General features: G+C 35.5%; 1 protein-coding gene across 5 annotated transcripts in view; it reads right to left on the bottom strand.

The window, feature by feature from the left end:
- RIC1 (RIC1 partner of RAB6A GEF complex) overlaps positions 1-24920 on the bottom strand; it is a 136498-nt gene that overhangs the window by 70686 nt on the left and 40892 nt on the right. For 4 of the 5 annotated variants that reach the window (XM_027105831.1, XM_027105834.1, XM_027105833.1 and 1 more), the window contains one exon: positions 4975-5054. In XM_027105831.1, coding sequence (XP_026961632.1) covers positions 4975-5054 — 80 coding nt within the window. Of the gene's footprint in view, positions 1-94; positions 701-4974; positions 5055-24920 lie in introns of those variants that run through there. The other variant, XM_027105835.1, reaches the window with a different exon arrangement.

Genomic DNA, 24920 nt, shown 5'->3' with positions numbered 1-24920 from the left:
ATAAAAAATTTCTCCCTTCTGATTTTTTCACTGTAAGTTATTAGATAAGACCTAGGATTTATTCACAGTAATTTCTTCTTATTAACTTTCTTACCTTCTAAATCTCACCAATCCAGAATGCTCTGGCCATGGGTGTATGTTTTGTTTCCTCATCTCATTGAGAACTTTTAAAACATCATCTTCTCAGTAAAGACCCTGACCACTCTATTTCAAGTTGTTTCCCCACTTCCCATTCCCTTTCCCGGCTTTATTTTTCTCCATAGAATGTATCACCTAATTTGTAATGTATTTTACTTATTTATCACCATCTATTACAAGAATGCAGGCTGTATGAGTAGAGTTTCTTGTTGTTGTTGTTTTTCTTCTTTTTTCTTTTTCCTCTGCTGCATCCCAGTATCTAAAACGGTCCTGGAGCCTGACAAAATTTAATACTTAAATGGACAGATGGATGACAACAATTTTTCAGAAGAGTTTTCTGAAAGAGGTAAGTACTCTTTATCACCAGGCATTTTATATCATTTTTCTTAAAAAGAAAAAAAAAGCTTTTTATTTACATTATCACAAAATCAGACAGCTTTGAGTCCGATAAGAACAATGCACAGGGCTCTTTGAATCAGGCAGATTTCTTAACAATTCTGTGATTCTTTGAATTCAGGTGCCAGTCTTAGAAGTGTGGCCAACAGGGAGTGGTTTTCACTGTCCAGAATTTATAGAATAACGTTGCTAATTAATCTTATTAGTAAATGCTCATGCAATTATAATGTAAGCTAATGGATACATAAAAGACACAAAGTTGAACAGCTAAAGGTTACACATGTACTGTTACAGAATACATACATATTGAAATCAAATTACACATGCAACGTTTTGAGAAGATCAAAGGGAATCAAAAATGTTAGGATAACTAGCACACTTTGTCAAGTTCAAAAACTGAACTTAGACCAAGATATATTGTTAGAAATAACTTTCTAAATCTATAGAAGCTTAAGGGGAAAAAAGCAGTTAAAGTTTATTCTCCAGAAAACTAACACTCAAAACTTACTAGCAAAAAGAAAAAAACAAATGTTGAGGGGAATCTTTCACATCTGTAAGTAATTCAAACCTCTTTTATTCCCTTTGATGTAACTGAGTAAATGTTTATATCCCCTTACTTGCAGGTTTCTCCTGCAAGAAGCTTTATTTTATTGAAGTATAATTGACTTACAATGTTATGCTAGTTTCAGGTGTACAGCAGTGATTCAGTTGTATATATAATATATATGTGTATATATATATATCATATATATGTTATTTATCAGATTTTTTTCTCTTATAGGTTATTGTAACATATTGAGTATAGTTCCCAAGAAGCAGGATTTTTGAAAAGGCAAGTTGTGTTGAAGTTAGAAATTGCTAACTTCAACTAATTATTCTCTTCTTGCTTCCCACCTAGCACTAATTCATAACAGATGGTAAAAATATTGGCCTTGGGGAGGGAGTGGGACGTCTGAATTTTGATAGTTGTTTTGGAGTGATTTTTTTCAGTGAAGAAGATAATATCTTCATCTTTAATAGTTGATAATTAAATATACTGAATTTTAGTACAGTAACTTTTCTTTTTAAAAGACCACTAACCTCAATAAGGCTGGTCTCAATAAGGTGGAAAGATAGAAAGAATAAGGAGAAAAAAATCTCTGCTCTCAAAGTAGTATACATAATGATGAAATGTTTGTTGAAATTATTTTCATTATGAAATTAAATATGATTTGCAGTTTCAAGATCTACCAAACTCATACTTAAAAATAAACACATGAACATATTCTAAAGCTTAACACAAATTATTTCTGATTTATCCCTGACAGAGTTTCCTTCATTAATTGCACTGTAAGTTACAAGACATGAAAGAAAAAGCCATCAAGATGACCCCTTCAATGGAAAAGTCCATCCATTGGCCTGTGTAACCAATATGAAGGAATATTTTAATATAGAATGGAATTTATAAAGATGCAAAGGATGAAAGAAATGGAAAATTCATTAATCAAACAATAAATGACCTAAATGACCTTTGAGGCATAAAGAGTCATTTAATATAAGACTGTAACCATTGCTGAAGCCTGACTCCCACCATCAACAGGAAGGATGTTGGAAACAACACTATGTGGAAACTCTGAAAGATTATGGGGGCATCTGACCTGTTCTAAGATGAAGCACTATGGGAAAAGAGGCAGTCTGAGGTTAAGATGCTGTCACATAATACAAGGAAGTTGAGATACTATAGAAAAACTCATGGGAGGAACTTATAAGATTTAGAGAAGAGAAGCAAGAGACAATAGCGTTTCTAAAACTGTGAAGAGGATGACTAACCACTGGCCTCAATTATGCTGTCTCTATTCTTCAGGACTACTATAAACCACTCCAGATCATTTATCCATTTTTGGTTCCCTAACTCCCCAAATAAAACCCAAAGTAGTAGATGGCTAGATGGACACACGGGGTTGAAGTGTAGTATTGGTGGTTAATTTAAATACACAGATTTTGCAGCTACAACACTTAAGTTTAGATCCTGACTGTGTCACTTACTAGTGTATGACTATGGGTGAGTTACTTGGCCATCTCTGTGCTGCAGTTTGTATAGTTACTGTACATAACTACCTCATCAGGTTGCTACAGGGATTAAGTTAGTTTGAAAAAGTGCTTAGAATAGTGTCTTGAATTGCATAAGTGTTTACAATGGCACAGATGATGATGATACACTCTCAAAACTAAATTTTTTTAGTTTTTAAAAATTTTTATACAATTTACTTTCCATTTACAGTTATTACAAAATATTGGCTACATTGTATATTGTATAATACGTCCTTGAGCTTATCTTATACCCAATAAAAACTAAATTTTAAAAAAAACTCTCCTCAAATCAGGTTTTAAAAACCTAAACTCACATAACCCTCCAAACAACTGAAGAAAATATTTTTATTCCCATTTTATAAACAGGTTCTACAGAAAAACTAAGAAACTTACTAGACTAAAAAGCCGAACTAGAAAGTAGTCTAGCAAACAAATGCATAATAGGCTGATTCTAATCTGCTCTGCGAAACTGTTTCCATATAAGAGATTTTGTTTGATTTTATGTAACAGTTACTAGAAGTTAAACTCTGAAAAAAGTATATTATCAAGTTAAAAACAAAAAATATATATAATATATACAATTTATGTAATGTATAAAATCACTTTATATATATAATCACTTAAAACATTAGAAATAAAGTAAAAATTTGATGAGGGAAAAAATATATTAATAATAATAGCAGCTGTCCATTATTAATTTTTCCACAAGCTAGGCACTTACCTAAACATTTAATATGCATGGTCTCATTTAATCCTATAAAATAATTACTACTGTTATCTCATTCTACAGATGAGGAAACTCAGGTTTTTAGAGGTATTTTAACTTGATAGGAGACATACAGCTGAAAAGCAGCAGAACTGACATTCAATTCCAGGTCTATCTGACACCAAAGCCTATATCCCCCCTTAATTTCTATTTATGCTGCTCTAAGGCAATAAACATTTTATTGAGCCCACATATTGAAACTCAAACTCTTCAACACAGTGGAAGAACATCCAAGTTTAAAAACAAAACAAAACAATAATGCTCTTTACTTAGTTCTTTAGCTTAACATATACAGTCAAACGCAGCATAGCTCATGCATTGTTGGGACTACTACTTAGTTAAGCAGTGTCCCCTGGAGTCTTAGAATTAAAAGGTAAGAAACTTTTTAAAACCTCTGGAAAACAAAAAGTGAGTCTCAAAATACTATTCCAAAACACTCTAAATATATGTAAATCATGTTGGCAAATGGAAGAAAATTGTATTTTTCACTGTTTCAAGAGATGTTATTTCCCTCCCCTGCCCACCTATAATAGTCCCCTGCCCACCTATAATAGTATAAAAAATAATCAAGTTAAGTACAGGTGATTCTGTTTATTGCTTTTTATTTACAGGAGAGTGTCTAAATTGAGAATTAAAATGGAGATAGTTCCTCTCATGAGATTGCTTTTATCTATTTATCTTTTGAAATCTTTCAGAGTATGTCTAAATTGAGAATTAAAATGGATGACATCTCCTCTTATGAGATTGCTTTTACGTATTTATCTTTTGAAATCTTTGTGTTTCTTAGCAATTTATATGACCCCTTCATATAAAAAACAGTAAGCCTTGGTCTTGTTTACTGCAAAATTTTCCCCCAGTTTGTTATCTGCCCTTTTAATGTTGGTCTTTTTTTTTCTGTTAATTTTCAGAAATTTAAACTTTCATATAATGTAATCTATTTTCCCTTTAATTACTTATATAACTAATAACCTCTGTCTTCTATCATCTAGAAATGTGATAAATAATTCATTTATATTTTCATCCAGTTTTAATGGCTTGATCGTTTTTTAAAAAGGTGAAATACTTGAAAATTACATTACATGTTCTTTTATTTCAAAAGGTCTTTCAATAAAATGTTCTCTTGTTTCACAAGTAAGGAAAATAACAAAAAAGGAAAAAAAAACAATGCAAAACATACAGAACACAGATTAAAGATCAAAAGTCCAAGTTCCCTCAAATTCTAATCAAGAGGTAACCCACTGTTTGGGGTACATATTTTTTCTATGCATATACTAAAATGTACAGGAAAAAGTACGTACAGCTTACTGACACTTCACCTCTTCCCCTCATGATCTTAGCTCATACATCCCCAATAAAGACTAAAGGATGCTAGATCTGGAGTATTTTAATAGTAATTCTGGAGATAGTACATCCATCCAAGATTTTCAGACTTATTTAATTATAGAATTCTTTATTCAAGTGACAGCAGTTCAAAGACCTGGTAATCTTTAAAACAGTGTTTTGGAAATGCTGGCTTAGCACTTGAGACAACCCCAAACTGTAATGTTTTGTGAATACAAAGTATGCAAATCAAATATTTAAAAAATGAAAGACAACAAACTTACTTGGGATACACTGGTTCATAAAGGTACTTGTCCCCTCTTGTAGATGTTATATGAAAAAACAAGATGTAGCCATTTGCCGTCTGAAAGATAAATTTTATTTACCATGAATTAAAGGGTAAGGCTATGACTGTAATCTTAATTTTATATATTGTTACTTTGGAAACACTTCAAGAACCCCCTTTTGAAGAGCTATAGCTTAATTATGCAAATAAAAAAATCACTTTGCTTCAATATAATCCATCTTGTTTAAAGTAACTCATGAAAGGGATTTACAGATTTCAAAATATTTCATAGGTAATTGAAATCAATAGTTCGTAACATGCTGTAGACATTAATATTCTAAAATAACTTTATTATTCAATAATAGATGATTATTTTGCAAAATATACAGAACGTTTTAAACTCTGGAATAATACGGCAAATAATTTTTCTGAGTTTTTAAAGCAATTATGTCACCAAATAGTAAGTATGATGAAATTCTTGACTCTACTCAAAGTTTATATAGTGTAACTTCAGAATAACATATTTTATACATTTCAAAATCAATCAATTAGCCTCTGATTTACTACAAAATATATCAAGACAGAAGTAAAAACAGAGCAAACCTCCAACTTAAAAAATTTGAACATCAGCTAATTTTTCTAAGTTAATAAAATGTTTTAAAAATATAAACTGTATTAAGTGAAGTAAGTCAGAAAGAGAAAGACAAATACCATATGATATCACTTATATATGTAATCTAAAATATGACACAAATGAACTTATCTACAAAACAGAAACAGACTCAGAGACATAGAGAACAGACTTGTGGCTGCCGGGGGATGGGGGGGTGGGGGGGTTGGATTGTGAGTTTGGGATTAGCAGATGCAAACATGATATGCATAGAATGGATGAACAACAAGGTCCTACCGTACAGCACAGGGAAATATAGTCAATATCTTGTGATAAACCATAATGGAAAAGAATATTAAAAAACGTATGTATATGTATAAGAATCACTTTTCTGTACAGCAGAAATTAACACACATTGTAAATCAACTATATTTCAATTAAAATATATATATAAATTATATTAAAACAAACCGTGCCATCATATGATCATGGCACATATCTGACTTGTAAAGCTCAAACAACCATTTTACATTTATATAAATACAATATTTAGCTTTTTCTAAACAAACATTTTCAGGCATTAACAGAGTGAAGTGGCAATGTTTTACCCAAACTTCCTTATATTCACACTGAATTCTTATCATTTTAGAGGCAGGAGGGCTTTTACCCAAAGTAGAACTAAAGAAACTGAAAAAATTATTCAAAGTTTCAAGTTTCTTTCCAGTACTGGTTTTCTGTTTTTCACATAAAGGAATGCCAGAGGAAATACTCAATTTCTTCAGCAAAGCCAGGTGTTTTGTTTCTAAGCTATAAACTTTAATATTTTAATGTATTCCAAAACTCTAATTCAACATATTGGGATACAAAAGAAAAAAGGTTAAAATCCTTCAGAAAAGATCATCATTCTAATTACTCATGTGCAATTTTTTATTCTTCTAATGTGAAAACTATGGGATCAAAAAGAAAATGGATTCAAATCAAACCATATTGAAAGTTTCAGACATCATGACCCCTATATAGATTAGTGACTGTTTAAAATGTGTAAACTCTACTATTACAGGGGCTAGAAAAGTAAAATAATACGGTCTAATACTTAGATGAATAACATACAACCACTGTCTGAATATCAGTCACTCAAGGTCAAAAGTTCAACATTTCAGAATATCAAATGCTAATAATGTACTCAGAATTTTAACAAGTGCTTAGAAGACTATAATGCCAGGAAAAACACAGCATCACTTTGCACCAGCATTTAGAAATTTTATATAGACAGTATACTAGATCAAATTACAAATAATGGCTTGATTTACTATTTTGGTATTCTGTATCAATGATCTTTACCAAGTTTCTATGGCTTTGCATGTATATTAAATGCTATTTATTTCCAGATCTCAATGACATTCATCAGTGATAATTTCATGAACAGTCCTGCCTTTGAACAACTTAAAAAGTTTTGGTAGCAAAAACATGATCATCCTTAAAAAGTAGCATCTTTGTGTATCTATACCCAAACTGTTTTTTATGCAGTGTTATGATGGTCCTTCTCTTCCTATCCCTAAAATACTGCAAAAAAGTATATAACTACTGCTTACTCTGTAGGCAACAATACCAATACCTTCTTTGAGTATACATCCATAAACACACGCACACACCCCAAAACTAACTTTTCTAAGTTAATGAAAAGACAAAATAAAGAACTTCGAAGTTCTCTTTCCTGTTATCCCTAAGTCTTAACAATATTTTTTTCTTTCTCCAAGGTATATTACTGGATTATGTGCCTTTAATTACAGAGGCCCAACAATCTGTAGGCAACTTATATGACAAGTCTTTATGTCCCCTTCTTTTGTCTATCCATGAATTAGGGCCATAAGGTCATAAGGATAAAGGTATTGAGAGGATAAAAGAAAATCACTACTTAAATAGAGGCTGGAAGAGACAGCCTTGTCTCTACTAATGCTACTTAGAAGAACTAGAAACAATAATGTAAAAGGATATTAATAATGCAACAAATTATCAGTCAGAGAGGTATGAATATTAAAGTTTCACATCATTTATTTCAATTGCAAATCTAGTAACAGAGCTTTTAAAAAACCAGGCAAACTACCTCACCTAATTCCACATTTTAAAAAGAAGAGATTGAATTCTACAGGTGGTGGTGGTAGTTGATACGGTTATCATTATTATTATTATTATTAACTGCCTGTTTCTATTCTGCTTTGTTTGGGCATTTGGGAAGTTTTCACTTGCCACCCCAAATTAAATGTATTTTTAAATTATTTTATGACTGATGCATGACATATATATTACAAATAGTAAACTTCTGTAAACAGGAGTAATTTAAATCTAACCGTGTCATGAGACAAATCAACTGCTATATATAACTAATGCTTAACCTGTAGGCAGCATCCCAATACTTTCCTCTACCAACCCAAATACTTTTTTGTACATGAATTCACCAGATAGTTTAGAATTCCAAGTCATAGTGCATTTCTTCCTCAGCATATACCATTTTTACCATAAAGAATAGGACAGATTTATGCATCTGGCTCCAATGACTTGAATAACGGCATCACAGAGATTTCTGTAATAACTTAAGAGAGAAGGATTCGATGATTTAGAGATGTATCTTCTATCCCAACATACTGTCATATCAGGTTTCAAATAAGGCTGATAACAGACTAGCATTTTTTAATTCTTTACACTGGTTTATAAATGATGCTCTCTGTTTTTAGCTTTATTTTTTTGTTATACATGTTCAAGTATATAAAATTACTCACCCCAAAGCATAATAAGATAATGATCTAACACTTTTGTATACTCTTTCAGACTTTGTACATTCATACCTATGAATATAGTTAAATGAAAAACAACAAAAATGGTTATAAATAACACATTCTCTCAAAGATAGGTGAAGAATATCTTTTGATACAAATAGTCATCAAAAATTATTATATTATTACTAGTTCTATCACATTGTTTTATATCAGAATACTTAAAAAAAAAAACACTTCTGCTTCCAACGAAGATGGATTAAGCTGAAGTCAATTTGTGCTTCCATCTGAAACAACCAACCAAAAACCAAACAAAATATATGAAACAATGGTTTTCAAAACACTGACAAGCAATGAAGGCTCGTGATCTCTGACACATGGAAAACAACTCAGGTGAGTTCTATGATTGTTCCAGCTTACTCTCTTGAGTTTGCAGGTCACAGCACTGAGAAGGGGAATAGAGACAGAGCCTGGCAGACTCCCTGAGTTGAGAAGACGATGTTGAGAGTCCAGGAAGAACAAGGCACTAACAAAATTTATATGACAGAGTACCAGAGTCAAGAGAGCTGCATGGAGAAAGAATCAAAGAGCACCAATAAGCACATGCATGTGAGGATACTACCAAGGCAGAAGAGAAACCAAAAGGATTAGTAAAGGGAACAGTGCATGGTGCTCCAACAGTCCAGAAAACAGTCCCTGTCCCACCAGCAAGACTGAGGAAACTCATAACGCACAGGGCATTGATTAGAATGCTCAGGAAGGTAGTCCTCAGGTATGGCTGTGGTAAATTGACTTTTTTTTGGTTTTTGGGGGTTTTTTTTGTGTTTTTTGGGGGGGGCGGTACGCAGGCCTCTCACTGTTGTGGCCTCTCCCATTGTGGAGCACAGGCTCCGGACACGCAGGCTCAGCGGCCATGGCTCACGGGCCCAGCCGCTCCGCGGCATGTGGGATCTTCCCGGACCGGGGCACGAACCCGTGTCCCCTGCATCAGCAGGCGGACTCTCAACCACTGTGCCACCAGGGAAGCCCTAAACTGACTTTTTAAACAAGAATAATAGCAATCTATGTTGGGGTCTTACCATATATAAAAATAAAACATGTATAATATATGTTCCTTCACCCCAACAGAATTAAACTAGAAATTGATGACATAAGATTTCTGGAGAACTCTCAAATATTTGGAAACTAAATAATATGCTTGTAGGGCTTCCCTGGTGGCACAGTGGTTGAGAGTCCGCCTGCCGATGCAGGGGACATGGGTTTGTGCCCCGGTCCGGGAAGATCCCACATGCCGCGGAGCGGCTGGGCCCGTGAGCCATGGCCGCTGAGCCTGCGCGTCCGGAGCCTGTGCTCCGCAACGGGAGAGGCCACAACAGTGAGAGCCCCGCATACCGAAAAAAAAAAATAATAATAATATGCTTGTAAATAATTCATGAATAAAAGAAGAAATCAAGACAGAAATTTAGAAAAATACAGGATACTAAAATTTGTGGGGTGTTATTACAGCAGTACTTAAGGGAAATTTTATAGCTTCAAACACCTGTATTAGAAAAAAAGAAAAATGCCAAATCGGTGACCTTGGGTTCTACTTTAAACAAGAAACAGATGAGCAAATGAAACCCAAAGTAAACAAATTAAAAAAAAAATAGAGGAAATAATACAGATCAGCATAGAAATCAGTGAAGTAGAAAACAAAAATAAAATCAATGAAATTAAAATCTGTTTTTTTTTTTTAAAGATCATTAAAATCGATATACTTCTAGTCATACTGTCCAGGAAAAAAAGAAAGAGAATAACCACTATCAGAAATGAGAGAGGTGACATCACTACATATTCTACAGATATTAAAATAACAAGGGAGTACTGTGAATAACTTTATGACAGTAAATTTCCAGCTTGGATGAAATGGATGGGTTCCTTTAAAGACACAAACTATTAAATCGTACTGAAAAGAAAGAGGTACCCTACATAGGCTTATATCTACTAAAGAAATTGAAATTTCAATTAAAATCCTTTCCACAAAGCAGAACAAAACTCTAGGCCCACATGCTATCACTGGTGAATTCTATCAAATACTTAGAAAAGAGATATCAATTCAACACAAACTCTTCTAGAAAACCAACAAAGAGGGAACACTTTTGATCACATTTTATGAGGCCAGCATTACCCTCATACTAAAAGAAGACAAAGACATTATGAGGAAAAGAAACTACCAGCCAATATCGCTTATTAACACAGATGTAAAATTTATAAACAGTTTTAGCAAATTAAATCTAACAATGTATTAATACATCATAAGTAAATGGGGTTTATCCAGGAATGCAGGGTTGGTTTAACATTCAAGAATCTATAAATGTAAGTTACCATATTAACAAACTAAAAAAGAAAAATAGTATGATAGTCTCAATAAATGCAGGAAAGACATTAGAAAAAATCCAATATAACATTACTAATTAAAAATTTTCAGCAAATTAATGAGAGGGTTAATTTCCACAACTTGATAAAGGGGATTTACAAAATATCTATAACATGATTCTTCTTCTTTTTTTAATATTTATTTATTTATTTATCTTTGGCTGCACTGGGTCTCTGTTGCTGTGCATGGGCTTTCTCCAGTTGCGGCGAGCGGGGGCTTCTCTTCATTGCGGTGTGCAGGCTTCTCATTGCGGTGGCTTCTCTTGTTGAGGAGCACAGGTTCTAGGCACGCGGGCTTCAGTAGTTGTGGCACGCGGGCTCAGTCGCTGTAGCTTGTGGGCTCCAGAGCACAGGTTCAGTAGTTGTGGCACACGGGCTCAGTTGCTCTGCAGCATGTGGGATCTTCCCGGGCCAGAGCTTGAACCTGTGCTCCCTGCATTGGCAGGTGGATTCTTAACCACTGCACCACCAGGAAAGCCCCTATAACATGATTCTTAATAGTAAAAGACTAAATGCTTTCCTCCTATTCAAAATTGTACTGGACAGTCTAACCAATAAAATCAGGCAAGAAAAAGAAATAAAAGGATCCAGATTGGAAAGGAAAAACGTAAAACTGTTTTTTGACGTCACTGTCTATACAGAAAATCTGGCAGAATCTACAAAAACAGTACTAGAATAACTGAGTTTAGCATGGTTGCAAGATACAAGATCAATAGAAAAATCAACTGCATTTCTATATACTATCAGTGAACAATCAGCAAATTAAAATACTGTTTTCAAAAACATCAAAAAATATAAAATACTTTGGGATAAACCTGGCAAAAGATGTGAAATACTTGTACACTGATAACAAAACATTGACAAAGTTAAAAATATCTAAATAAAGGAAGAGATATATGTTGTTCATAGGTCAGAAGATTCAATACTGCTAAGATGAAAGGAAGAGATATATGTTGTTCATAGGTCAGAAGATTGAATACTGCTAAGATGACAACTCCCCCCAAATGGATCCACATATCCAATGCAATGCCAGTCAAAATCTCAGCAGGTATTTTCATAGAAACCGACAAGCTGATGCTAAAATTCATACAGAAACAAAAGGTCCTAAAACACTGAAAACAACTTTGAAAACAAAGTTGAAAAAGTAACACACTGTGATTTCAAAAATTATTACAAAGCTAGAGTAATCAAAAGTAATACTGTATTAACACAGACAAATATATCATGGAACTGAATAGAGAACACAGACAAAACCCCACATACATGTGGACAACAGATTTATGACACAGATGCAAAAGAAATGCAATATAGAAAGGATAACCTTTTCAACAAACGGTGCTGGAACAACTGAATATCAATATGCAAATAATTAACTTAGATCCATATCCTGCACCATATATAAAAATTAACTCAACATATATCAGAGACCTAAATATAAAACCTAAATCATAAGACTTCTAGAAGAAAGCATAGGAAGAAGATAAGAGCCATTAAAAAATAAACTAATGAACCAGACATCATCAAAATTAAGTACTTCACGCATTCAAAAAATAGTGTTAAGAGAATGAAAAGACAAGTAACATACTAGGAGAAATTCTTCGTAAAGCATATGTGTAATAAAGGACTTGAATCCAAAATACACTAAGAACTCTAGAAACTCAACAATAAGAAAGCAAAGAACCCAATAAATAAAATGGGCGAATGATCTGAAAAGACACTTTACCACAGAAAACACACATGGCAAATAAACAAATGAAAAGATGTTCAACATCATTAGTTATTAGAGAAATGTAAATTAAAACTATAATGGGATACCACCACACAGCCATTAGAATAGCTAAAATTAAAAAGGCACACCTTAGGTTGGCAAAGAGGAATGAGAACTCTTGTACCCTGCTGGTAGGAATGTAAAATGGTACAACTGCTTCGTAAAAAGTTTAGCGTGTCCTTAAAAAGTTAAACATAAGGGACCTACCTTACGATCTAGCTGTTCCATTCATGGCTATTTACCCAAGATAAAAGGAAATATATGCCCATATAAAGATTTGTACATGAATGTTCATAGCACTTTTATTTAAAATAGCCCAAAACTATAAACAACTCAAATGCCCATCAACAGATAAATGGATAAACCAACTGTGTTATATTCAATAAGATACTCAGCATTAACTACTGATCCATGACAACATGCATGAATCTCAAAATTATGCTGAGTAAAAGAAATTAGAAAAATGTCATAGCACATACTGTATGATTCCATTTGTTTAAAACTCTAGTAATCTGTAGTGACAGAAAGCAAATCAGTAATTGGTTTTAGAGGGAGGTGAATCATGGCAGGATGGAGGAATTACAAAAGGGTACAAGGAAACCTGTGATGGATCTGTTCACTATCTTGACTGTAGTTATGGTTTCAAAATTTATCTAATTGTACATTTCAAACATGTGCAATTTATTGTATACCAACAGTACTTCAATAAAGCTATTTAGAAAAGAGGAATGGAAGTGATGGTTCGACTTAGAAACTTCTGCTTCTTGAAAAGCTTCTACCATCACAAGAAAGGCCTTATCTAGCCTACTGGAAAATAAGAGGTCACAAAGAAAACCAGAACAGACAGCTACAGTCAACTACCAGATATGTAACTAAGGGGCTATCCAGCATCAGTGGAGCTGTCAAATGACTGTAGCCACATCAGTACTAGAGGTGAGATCAGGAGAACCATTTGACCAAACCCAGTGCAAATCACAGAATGAGAGTAAACAAATGGCTGTTTTGAGCCACCATTTTGAAGATAATGATTAACTGTGAAAAATAACAACCCTAACAAAAATAGTATAATTTAAGGAAGTATAAATAGTATGATTTAAAGACACCAAGTTATGGAGACAAGAGCAAAATTCAAAGAGATCCAGGAGAATAGCAGAGTAATCACTTCCAAAACAGTGTCTGGTCACACCAAGATGGGAAAAAAAAAGAAAAAAAAAAAAAGAGAGATGAATGGGTACTATTTAGAACACTGTACTCCTCTACAATTTGCTGTATTCCACTCTCTTATAATACTTTGCTTTCAGCTGTTATTTGGTGACTCAATACATTAACATGCTGGGAACGGGAAAAAAAATCACAATGAAACAACAGGAATTCTAAATTAAACTGATGTCTTTCCCTTATTTATAAATAAGTTATATTCTAATTCATGTCACAGTAACTCATGTTGTGGCAAAACAATCTACATTTCCATTTAGCTGGGTGTGAAAGAGAATATTAAGAGTAGCAATGAGAAACAGAGTTGGAATGGCAGGTAGAGGCCAGATCACAAGATGCTCTGAATACTAGGCTAAGAAGTTTGGAACACATTTTGAATGCAATGGGAAGCCACCAAAAGGTTTAAAGTAAGAATAATATAAGTGGGACTTCCTTGGTGGTCCAGTGGCTAAGACTCCAAGCTCCCAGTGCAGAGGGCCCGGGTTCGATCCCTGGTCAGGGAACTAGATTCCACATGCCGCAACTAAGAGTTCGCATGCCTCAACTAAAGACCCCGCATGCTGCAACTAAAGATCCCACATGCTGCAACCAATATCCCACGTGCCACAACTAAGACCCGGCACAGCCAAATAAATAAATAAATATTTTAAAAAATAAAAGCTGTGATTCAGAAATAGCTATGCATAATTTAGATGCATTTCAAGTAGACAAAAAAATGTAACTGAAAGTTTTGAGTTCTAGGCAATCTACAAAAGATACTAAAAGCCTGTGCTAAGGCAATGACAATGAGAATAAAGAGAAGAGGATGGCAGTAAACTAGAGACAGGACTTAGCAAAATACTGGTGATTGGATGGAAACACAGAACCAAGGGACTCCAGGTTTTTTCCTATTATAAGCAAAGCCTCAATAAAAATACTTACGCATATGCCTAAATATGCTGGTGCTACTATTTGCCAGACACAGTCCTAGAAATGAGACAGTACTTCAAATTCATTTTAATGTTCCTTGCGCATGGATATAGATCAATTGTCTAAAACTGAGGAAAACTGTAAGGATATTTATGGTCTGGTAACATGTCTACAAAAATGATATTCTACTTCTGATGCTCAGAGAATGCACACTCCCAAAAGCTATGGGCCAATTCTTAAAATGGTAAAGGATTTTCTTTCTCACACCCCATTAAAAAACAGTGTCAGTGAGATTTCTTTCTAAGGTACAAGTTGATAAGGAGGTGACTGTGGTTCTGTTGATGATACAGTACTAGAATTTTTAATATAACTGACATGTCAGAGCATACAATGACTATACCTGGGGATCAGGGGGAAGGCCATAAGAAAATTAAATGGGGATGACTGCTTTGGCTTTGACTTAATGTGCAGAGAGTGATGCTGTATTGCTCTATAGGTCATACAACTGTATATCCTTCTCACACAGTCGATCAATGATTTTTTTTGTAGAAGCAAATTTCAAAGCATCTCCTAGATTCAGCTTTATTCCATAATAGCTAGTAAGATTAAACAACCATGCTAACAGAGAAAGGCAGCAAGGCAAAATTATTAAGACTTTCAAATTCTAGAACCAGCCTTCATGGGTTAGAATTCCATTATCAGTGATGTGATCTTAGGCACATAGTATTTATGTAATCTGGGGCCGGTGCTTTAACCTGTCTACCATAGTTAGCTCTACTATATGGTGGAAGCAATAAAATTACCTACCTTTAGAGGAGTGTTTGTTTTATGTATTCAGGTGTTCCTATATGGGTGCATACACGTTAACATATGCTATCCTCTTCTTATATTAATCCTTTTATCATTGTATAGTGTCCTTTTCTGTCTTTCTTTATGGCCTTTGCTTTGAAGTCTATTTTGTCTGATACAAGTATTGCTACTCCCACTTTCCTGTCATGTCGATTTGCATGAAGTATCTTTTTCCATCCCCTCATTTTCAGTCTATGTGTTCCTTTTACCCTAAAGTGGGTCTCTTGTAGGCAGCATGCTATAGGTTCTTGTTTTGTTATCCAGTCTGCCACTCTGTCTTTTGATCAGAGCATTTAGTCCATTGACATTTAAAGTAATTACTGATAAGTAGATATGTCTTTATTGCCATTTTAAACCTTGTTTTCCAGTTGATTTTGTATTTGTCTTTTGTTCCTTTCTTCTTTTTGTTTTCCTTTTGTGGGTTGACAGTTTTCTTTTGTATTATCCTTGAGTTCTTTTCTTTTTATTTTTTGTAATCTATTGTGTGTTTTTGATTCGTGGTTACCCTGATTTTCAAATATGTTAACCCATTACTATATCTCCTTGCTTTAGACAGGTAGTCATATAAGTTCAAACACATTCTAAAAGATCTATATTTTCTTACTCCCCTCCCCTACATTTTGTGACTCTGATGTCCTATTTTACATCTTCATGTTATCCTCTTGCTGTTCATTGTAATTATAATCACTTTCACAAAATTTTTTGATTTTTTAAAAAATCTATGTACTGGCTTCCTTAGGTGATCAAACAATCCCTTTACGTACTTGCCTTTCCTATTGCGATTTCTCTTTCTTATAGAGTCTTGCTTCTTTTCTATTTAGAAAAGACCTTTCAATATTTCTTTTAGGATAGGTTTAGTATTGCTGTATTCTTTTAGTTTTTGCTTGTCTGGGAAATTCTTTATCTCCCCTTCTACTCTAAATGATAATTTTGCTGGGTACAGTATCCTAGGTTGCAGATTTTTCCCTTTCATGACTTTGAATATATCTTGCCACTCCCTTCTGGCTTGCAAAGTTTCTGTAGAGAAATCAGCTGATAGCCGTATGGGGGTCCCCTTGTAACTGACTGACTGTTTTTCTCTTGATGCCTTAAGAATCCTCTCTTCATCTTTAAATTCTGACATTTTGATTATAACACGTCTCAGTGTAGGTCTGTTTTAGTTCATTTTGTTTGCAACCCTCTGTGCTTCCTGTACCTAGATATGTTTCCTTCTTTAGATTTGGGAAGTTTTCAGCCATAATTTCTTCAAATACACTTTCAATCCTCTTTTCTCTTTCTTCTCCTGGGATCTCTATTATGCATAGATTGGAAGGCTTAACATTACCCCATAGATCTCATATGCTGCTTTCAATTTTTTTTTTCACTTGTCTTTCTGTCTGCTGTTCTGATTGGGTGATTTCTGTTATTCTATCATCCAGATCACTTATTCATTCTTCTGCCTTATTTAGTCCACTGTTCATTGCCTTTAGCTCAGTTTTTATCTTGGCAATTGAACTGTCTAATTTTGACTGGCTCCTCTTTATAGTTTCTAGTTCCTTGCTACAGTGATCTGCATTTCTATCAATAATCTTTCTTAATTTCTTTAGCATTTTTATTACCTCCTTTTTGAACTCAGTGTTTGGTAGAATGGAGAGGTTTCTTTCATTTTGTGTTCTTTCAGGGGATTTCTCTTGTTCTTTTAATTGGGAGTAGTTCCTCCAATTTTTCACTTTACTCATATTTCTCTCTCTGAATTTAGGAGAAACAGTTATCTACTGTGGTCTTAAAGGGCTGTTTTTTATTTGGGAGCATCCCTGTGTAGCCTGTGTGAGTCCAGTGTTTTTGGTGCAAGGCCTGTATTTGGTATGGATGCCTGCCATGTTCTGGCCGTTATCCCCTTGACAGACGGGTTGTGTTGTGGTGACCAGAGCTTGCACTGGATGTTGGGCAGGGCCTCTTCTTTGCTCTGTGGTTGTCACAGCCCTGTTGGGAGCAGGGTCTGCTCCCCAATTGTTGGAGTAGAAGCCCCCAGATCCAGTTCTAAGCTACAGTGTGAGGTAGGCAGGACTGGAAAGCTCTCACTAGGAAAGGGGCCTCTGTGTATTTTTCTCCAGGAGCTGTCCACCAGGACGTGCAACTCCGTGATATCACCTGCCACCCGGTGTGTGCGCCCACAAAGTACAATACTGCTGGCACTGCCTTCAAACCAGCCTCCGCTACAGGAGCATCAATAAACAACAGACTCATACATTTCTCAGGGATGTGCATGCTCACAACGCCACTGGTGCGAAAACCCACCAAAGTCACTCCTGCACCCACTATCGGAGTGCTGGTAATCTGCTCAGATTTCAGCCCTGCCTTTGCACGTGCACACCCACTCTGGTGGCGCTTGCATGCTCCCAAAACTTGCTGGTGCACATTTCTAAAGTCCGCAGTGGCTGCAGCCATGCCCCGCTGGGAGCATGCTGACAATGAGGCTGCCATGGTGGGCCCACACCCTTCCCTTCGTGTGTTGACAATGGGGCTCCTATGGCAGACCTGCACTCCGTGCCAGTTGCATCCCAGACCACACTTCAGGCCCTTCAGGCTATCTCTGCACAGCCAAACCAAGTCCCCTCACCAGGTCTGTCCACTGAAGCCCGAGTTTCAGCATCCAGCCCCTGCACATACCGGCAGGCCTGCATGTCGGGCTGGAAAGTGCACCAATGTGCAAGGACCGTCTATGCTGGTCTCCCTCTACCCTACCTGGCTATAAGCTGGCTCCTGTATTCGTCTCTGAAGCTCCCTATCTGTCCCAGTGGACCTCCCAGCTGGTGAAGGAGGTTCCCAGGGTGAGGAAACCTTTCTTCTTTCACAGGTCCCTCCCAGGGGTCCAGGTCCTGTCCTGATTCCTTTTTATTTCCCCTTTCATCCTAACCAGTTACGTGGGCATCTTTCTTGCAGCTTTGGTTGTATTAGATCTTCTGCCAGCTTTCAGTGTGTATTCTGTGAGAACTACTCCACTTGTAGATGTATTATTGTATGTATCTGTGGGGAGGAGGTGAGCTCCACGTCCTTCTATGCTGCCATCTTGACAGCTTGTCCCTTCTCGATAAAATCATTACTGAAAGGTAAGAGACTTGGAAGACAAATTCAGGAGCTCTGCAAATAATGAATTAAAGAAAGAAAACAGGTATGCTAACACATATATATGGAATTTAAGAAAAAAAATTTCATGAAGAACCTAGGGGTAATACAGGAATAAAGACACAGACTTACTAGAGAATGGACTTGAGGATATGGGGAAGGGGAAGGGGAAGCTGTGACAAAGCAAGAGAGAGGCATGGACATATATACACTACCAAACGTAAGGTAGATAGCTAGTGGGAAGCAGCCGCATAGCACAGGGAGATCAGTTCGGTGCTTTGTGACCGCCTGGAGGGGTGGGATAGGGAGGGTGGGAGGGAAGGAGACGCAAGAGGGAAGAGATATGGGAACGTATAACTGATTCACTTTGTTATAAAGCAGAAACTAACACACCATTGTAAAGCAATTATACTCCAATAAAAAAAAAAAGGGAAGAAAACAAGACAAACCTTGTTCTATTCTTCTCTTATTTAGGAAAAAGAGAAAAAAAAATCCCTAGCTGCAGAAACAGACTGAAGTCTTCAGATTGAAACGCCTAAGACTCAGGTTTAATTTGGGTGGATTGGCCCGGGGTGGGAAGGAGGGAGGCAGGCAGAGGGAGACAATTTAATGAAAAAAAAAAAAGATACAATCTTGTAAGTAAAAATAACTTAATTTCAATCACAAAGAGAAAAATCTTTCAGAGAAAAAGAATAGGTTTCCTGAGAAGGGAAAAGACTCAGATTAACACTAGACTTCTCACTAATAACCCTAGAAACCAGAGGGCACTAGAACATTACCTCATGGCTAGGAAAAAAAAAAAAAAGAATCTCAATCTAAGAATCCTGTACGTAGACGGGATATCCTTCACTATGCTTAAAGAACAGTACGTTCAGATATTATTTAATATATGAATGCCCACTGTGTGCAGAAAATGCTCTTGGCATTGAAGCTATAGTGAAAATAACAAGCAAAAAGATATGGAACTAATATTCTGGGTTTGAAAAATGGACAGGGACTTCCCTGGTGGCACAGTGGATAAAACTCCGCACTCCCAATGCAGGGGGTCTGGGTTCGATCCCTGGTCAGGGAACTAAATCCCACACGCATGCCGCAAGTAAGGGTTCACATGCCACAACTAAGGAGCCTGTGTGCCACAACTAAGGAGCCCACGAGCCACAACTAAGACCCGGTGCAACCAAATAAATTAAAGAAAAAAAGAAAAATGGACAAACACAGGCAACCTACAGAAGAGGAACTGCAAAGGGCCAATAAATATAGGAAAAGATGCCAAACCTCACTAGCAATAGAAATTAAACAAATGGAAATTAAAATGACAAGACCATTTTTCACCAATCCAATGCAGGCACAATGTAGGTAAACAGGAATCTTAAGAACACATAGGAGTGACTCTGGAAACTGACACAATTTTATGAAAAAATGATTTGGCAATACTCATTAAAAAGAATATACATACACACTTTGACCCAGCAATCCTACATAGGGAAAAGTGCCCTAAAGAAATAAATGCGCCAATACAAAAGGGTATATGTATAACGATGTTTACTGTAGCACTGTTTATAGTTGCCAAAGGTCCATTAAGAGAAGAATAGCAAAGAGTATAAGAAACTTCCACACTATGGAATATTATACAAATACTAAAACTAATAAGTTAGAGTGTATGTATTAATCTAGAAGGGTAGTCATAATATACTAAGTGAAAAAAATCAAATTCAGAGTAATGTGTAAATTAAGATGTTAATTTTGTGTGAAAATAATGAAAATTTCTATATTTATCTATTTAAATATCTACTCATCTGTAAGTTAGAATCCTATGCAAACATTCAAAATCAAGTTACAGAAAAATGTTGAAGTGAGACAATGTTCATGATATAACATGTCAAAAAAGCTGTACAGTAGCTTTCTATAAAGAAAAAAATATGTTTTCAATAATCCTCTACCTATGAAAACTCACAGATTTATCAAATGTGCTCCTCATGAACAGGTGACATTAACAGTCACTTATAGTAATATCACTTTGGATTTAAAAACAAACAGACTTCAATAGCCTTTCAAATTCTATGTACTATTAAATATAAGTGTATCTGCAAACAACCGTTAAAAAGGTATAGGAACATAAGTAAAAATTAATGATTATCTGTGAGTAGTGAAGTTATTTATTTTTTCTTGTTTATCTCTACAATTCTCAGATTTTCTTCATCGAACATTTATCCCCCTTATTAAAAACTAAAACTTTTAAAAATCCAATTCTCAAAACTATAAAACTCCTAAAAGATAACATAACAGAAAATCTACATGACCTCGGTTTGGTGATGACTTTTAGATACAACACCAAAGGCACAATCGATGAAATAAACTGATAAGCTTGACATCATTAAAATTACAAACGTCTGCTCTGCAAAAAATCTGTCAAAAGAATGAAAAGAGAAGCCACAGATTGGCAGAAAATATTTGCAAAAGACATATCTGATAAAGGACTGTTACCCAAAATAACAAAAAACTCTTAAAATTCAAAAATAAGAAAACAAACAACCCAACTAAAAAATGGGCCAAAGACCTTAACATGCACCTCACCAAAGATATATGGATGGCAAATAAGCATATGAAAAGATATTCCAGAGCATATGTCGTGAGAAAAATGCAAACTAAAACAAGGAGATACCACTACACACCTATTAGAATGATCATAATCCAAAACACTAACAACACTGTCAAAGATGTGGAGTAACAGGAACTCTCATTCATTGCTGATGGGAATACAAAATGGTACAGCCACTCTGGAAGACAGTTTGGCAGTTTCTTACAAAACTAAACATAGTTTTACCATACAACCCAGCAAGCGCACCTCAGCGCATGAAAGGAGTTGAAAACATGTCCATACAAAAACCTGCACATAGATGTTTATACCAGCTTTATTCATAACTGCTAAAATTTGGAAGCAACCAAGATGTCCTTCAGTAGGTGAATGTGTAAACTGTAATACATCCCATGATTTAATATTCATGCTAAAAAGTAATGAGCTATCAAGTCATGAAAAGACATGGAAGAACGTTAAATGCATACTACTAAGTGAAAGAACCTAATCTGAAAAGGCTACATACTGTATGATTCCAATTATATGACATTCTAGAAAAAGCAAAACTATGAAGACAATAAAACAGATCAGTGGCTGCCAGGGGTTATGGGATATGAAGGGATAAATAGGTAAAGCACAGAGGGTTTGAGGGGCAGTGAAACTACTCTTTATATACTATAATGGTGGATACATGTCATTATAAATTCATCCAAACCCACACAATGTACAACACCAAAAGTGCACCGTAATGCAAACTATGGGCTCTGGGTGATAATGATGGTGAATGTAGATTCACCAATTGTAACAAACGTATCACTCTAGTGGAGGATAATGGGGGGAGGCTATGCATGTGTTGGGGCAGGGAGTAATGCAAGAAATCTCTATACCTTCCTCTCAATTTTGCTGTTAACTTAAAATTGCTCTAAAAAAGTCTATTTTTCATAAAGTCCATTTATGAACTTATAATTCATATAAGCTAAACCATAAATTCATGTTTTAAATTATACAGAGATGAATTAACTTAAATCACTTGAATCAGGTCAGCATTTACTTAGCCTATTTAACATAAACCAGACTACAACAGCTAAATTTATGTTCATCATGACATCTCCAGTTGTATGGAGATGTATCTTCTAGAAAAAGACTATAAGCAATAACCAGGTAAAATAAAAACTGGACTTTCAGTAGCCAAAAAGAGTAAATTGTTTGTTATCTTCTCTTACATATGTATTTTACCCACCCCCAACTTGAGAACAGAAATAATTCCTAACTTCTTTGTTTTCTTAATATTTAGTATATGCAAAGGTTAATAAATTATTGTGAAATTGTTTCTGTAGAGGCTGTTTCTAGTTTATCTGGTAACTGGCTCTGGGGTAATTAGGAGTGGGGAATAGTGGCCCTAGGTAAAGAGCTCCATAAAGGATGTGGTTGAGGGTACAGGCTGTGAAGTGTTTGGTTTGCACATGAAAGGAACATTAGCAGGTAATCCTTTACTATCTCTAGAAATTGGCTAGCCCTGAGAGGGGCAGTCTCTCCAGGGCCAGCGTCAAAGCATCAAAATACAGAAAAACAACAACACAAGATTACAGAGAGAAAACAAATTTTCATAAATTTTACTGTTACAAAATTCTAAATATAATAGTGATGAAAATTTAGTACAATTTTTCTTTGTAATATATATCCACTAAAGAGAATGAAATTCTTTTTGTGGGGATAATATTTTTTGCTTAATTGAGGTTTAAAGTTAATGTTCCCCTGCCAACATAATACTCAATGGGGAGAAGCTGAAAGCCTTCCTGCTAAAATCTAGAACAAGACAAGGATGCCCACTATCACCACTTCTATTCAACATAATATTGGAAGTCCTAGCCAAAGCAATCAGACAAGAAAAGGAAATAAAAGGTATCCAAATTGGAAGGGAAGAGGTAAAATTGTCATAATACACAGATGACAAGATACTATATATTGAAAACCCTAAAAACTCCACACAAAAACTACTAGAACTGATAAACGAATTCAGCAACGTAGCAGGATACAAGATTAACATACAGAAATCAGTTGCACCTCTTTACCCTACCAATGAAATATCAGAAAGTTAAAAAAAAAAAAGATCTCTTTAAAACTGCATCCAAAAACTGAAATAAAATACTTAGGAATAAAACTGACCAAGGAGGTTAAAGACTTATATGCTGAGAATTATAAAACACTGATAAAGGAAACTGAAGATAACTCAAAGAAATGGAAAGACATTTCATGCTTTTGGACTGAAAAAATTAATATTGTTAAAATGGCCATACTACTCAAAGCATCTACAGATTTAAGGCAATCCCTAGCATAAAATTACCCATGACCTTTTTCACAGAACTAGAACAAATAATCCTAAAATTTATATGGAACCATAAAAGACCCAGAAGTGTCAAAGCAATCCTGAGGAAAAAGAACATAGCAGGAGGCATAACTCTCCCAGACTTCAGAAAATGCTACAAAGCTACAGTAATCAAAACAGCATGGCATGGTACTGGCACAAAAACAGACACATGCATAAATGGAACAGAGAGCCCAGAAATAAACCCACACTCAGTCAATCTTTGACAAAGGAGGCAAGAAGTCGTCTCTTCTTCTTCTACTTCTTGCTGAAGAAGTCTCTTCAGCAAGTAGTGTTGGGAAAGCTGGACAGCTGCATGTAAATCAGTGAAGTTAGAACACACTCTCACGCCACACACAAAAACAAACTCTAAGTGGCTTAAAGACTTAAATATAAGACAGGACACCATAAAACTCCTAGAAGAGAACATAGGCGAAACATTCTCTGACATAAACTGTAGCAGTGTTTTCTTAGGTCAGTCTCCTAAGGCAATAGAAATAAAAACAAAAATTAAAAAATGGGACCTATTCAGACTTATAAGCTTTGGCACAGCAAAGGAAACCATGAACAAAATGAAAAGAAAACCTATGGAATGGGAGAAAATATTTGCAAATGATGTGACCAACAAGGGCTTAATTTCCAAAATATACAAACAGCTCATACAACTCAATAACAAAAAATCAAACAACCCAATCAAAAAATGGGCAGAAGACCTAAACAGACATTTCTCCAAAGAAGACATACAGATGGCCAACAGGCACATGAAAAGATGCTCCACATCGCTAATGATCAGAGAAATGCAAATCAAAACTACAGTGAGGGGCTTCCCTGGTGGCGCAGTGGTTGAGAGTCCGCCTGCCGATGAAGGGGACATGGGTTCGTGCCCTGGTCCGGGAAGATCCCACATGCCACGGAGCGGCTAGGCCCGTGAGCCGTGGCCGCTGAGCCTGTGCGTCCGGATCCTGTGCTCCACAACGGGAGAGGCCACAACAGTGAGAGGCCCGCGTACAGCAAAAAAAAAAAATTACAGTGAGGTATCACCTCACACTGGCAGAATGGCAGTTATCAAAAAGTCTACAAATATTAAATGCCAAAGAGGGTGTGGAGAAAAGGGAACTCTCCTATACTGTTGGTGGAAATGTAAACTGGTGCAGCCACTATGGAAAACAGAGTTTACCATATGATCCAGCAAGCCCACTCCTGAGCATATGGTCTGGAAAAAAGAAAAAGTCTAATTTGAAAAGATACATACACCCCAATGTTCAGAGCAGCACTATTTACAATCACCAAGACATGGAAGCAACCTAAGTGTCCGTCAACAGATGAATGGATAAAGATGTTGTGTATATATATACGAAATAC

This window comes from Aethalodelphis obliquidens, unplaced genomic scaffold, assembly GCF_003676395.1.
Source record: "Aethalodelphis obliquidens isolate GAN/ISIS:26980383/991018 unplaced genomic scaffold, ASM367639v1 scaffold7, whole genome shotgun sequence".
NCBI lineage: Eukaryota > Metazoa > Chordata > Mammalia > Artiodactyla > Delphinidae > Aethalodelphis > Aethalodelphis obliquidens.
Note: the sequence above shows the minus strand (reverse complement) of the source record. Positions and strands in the feature narration are given on the sequence as shown.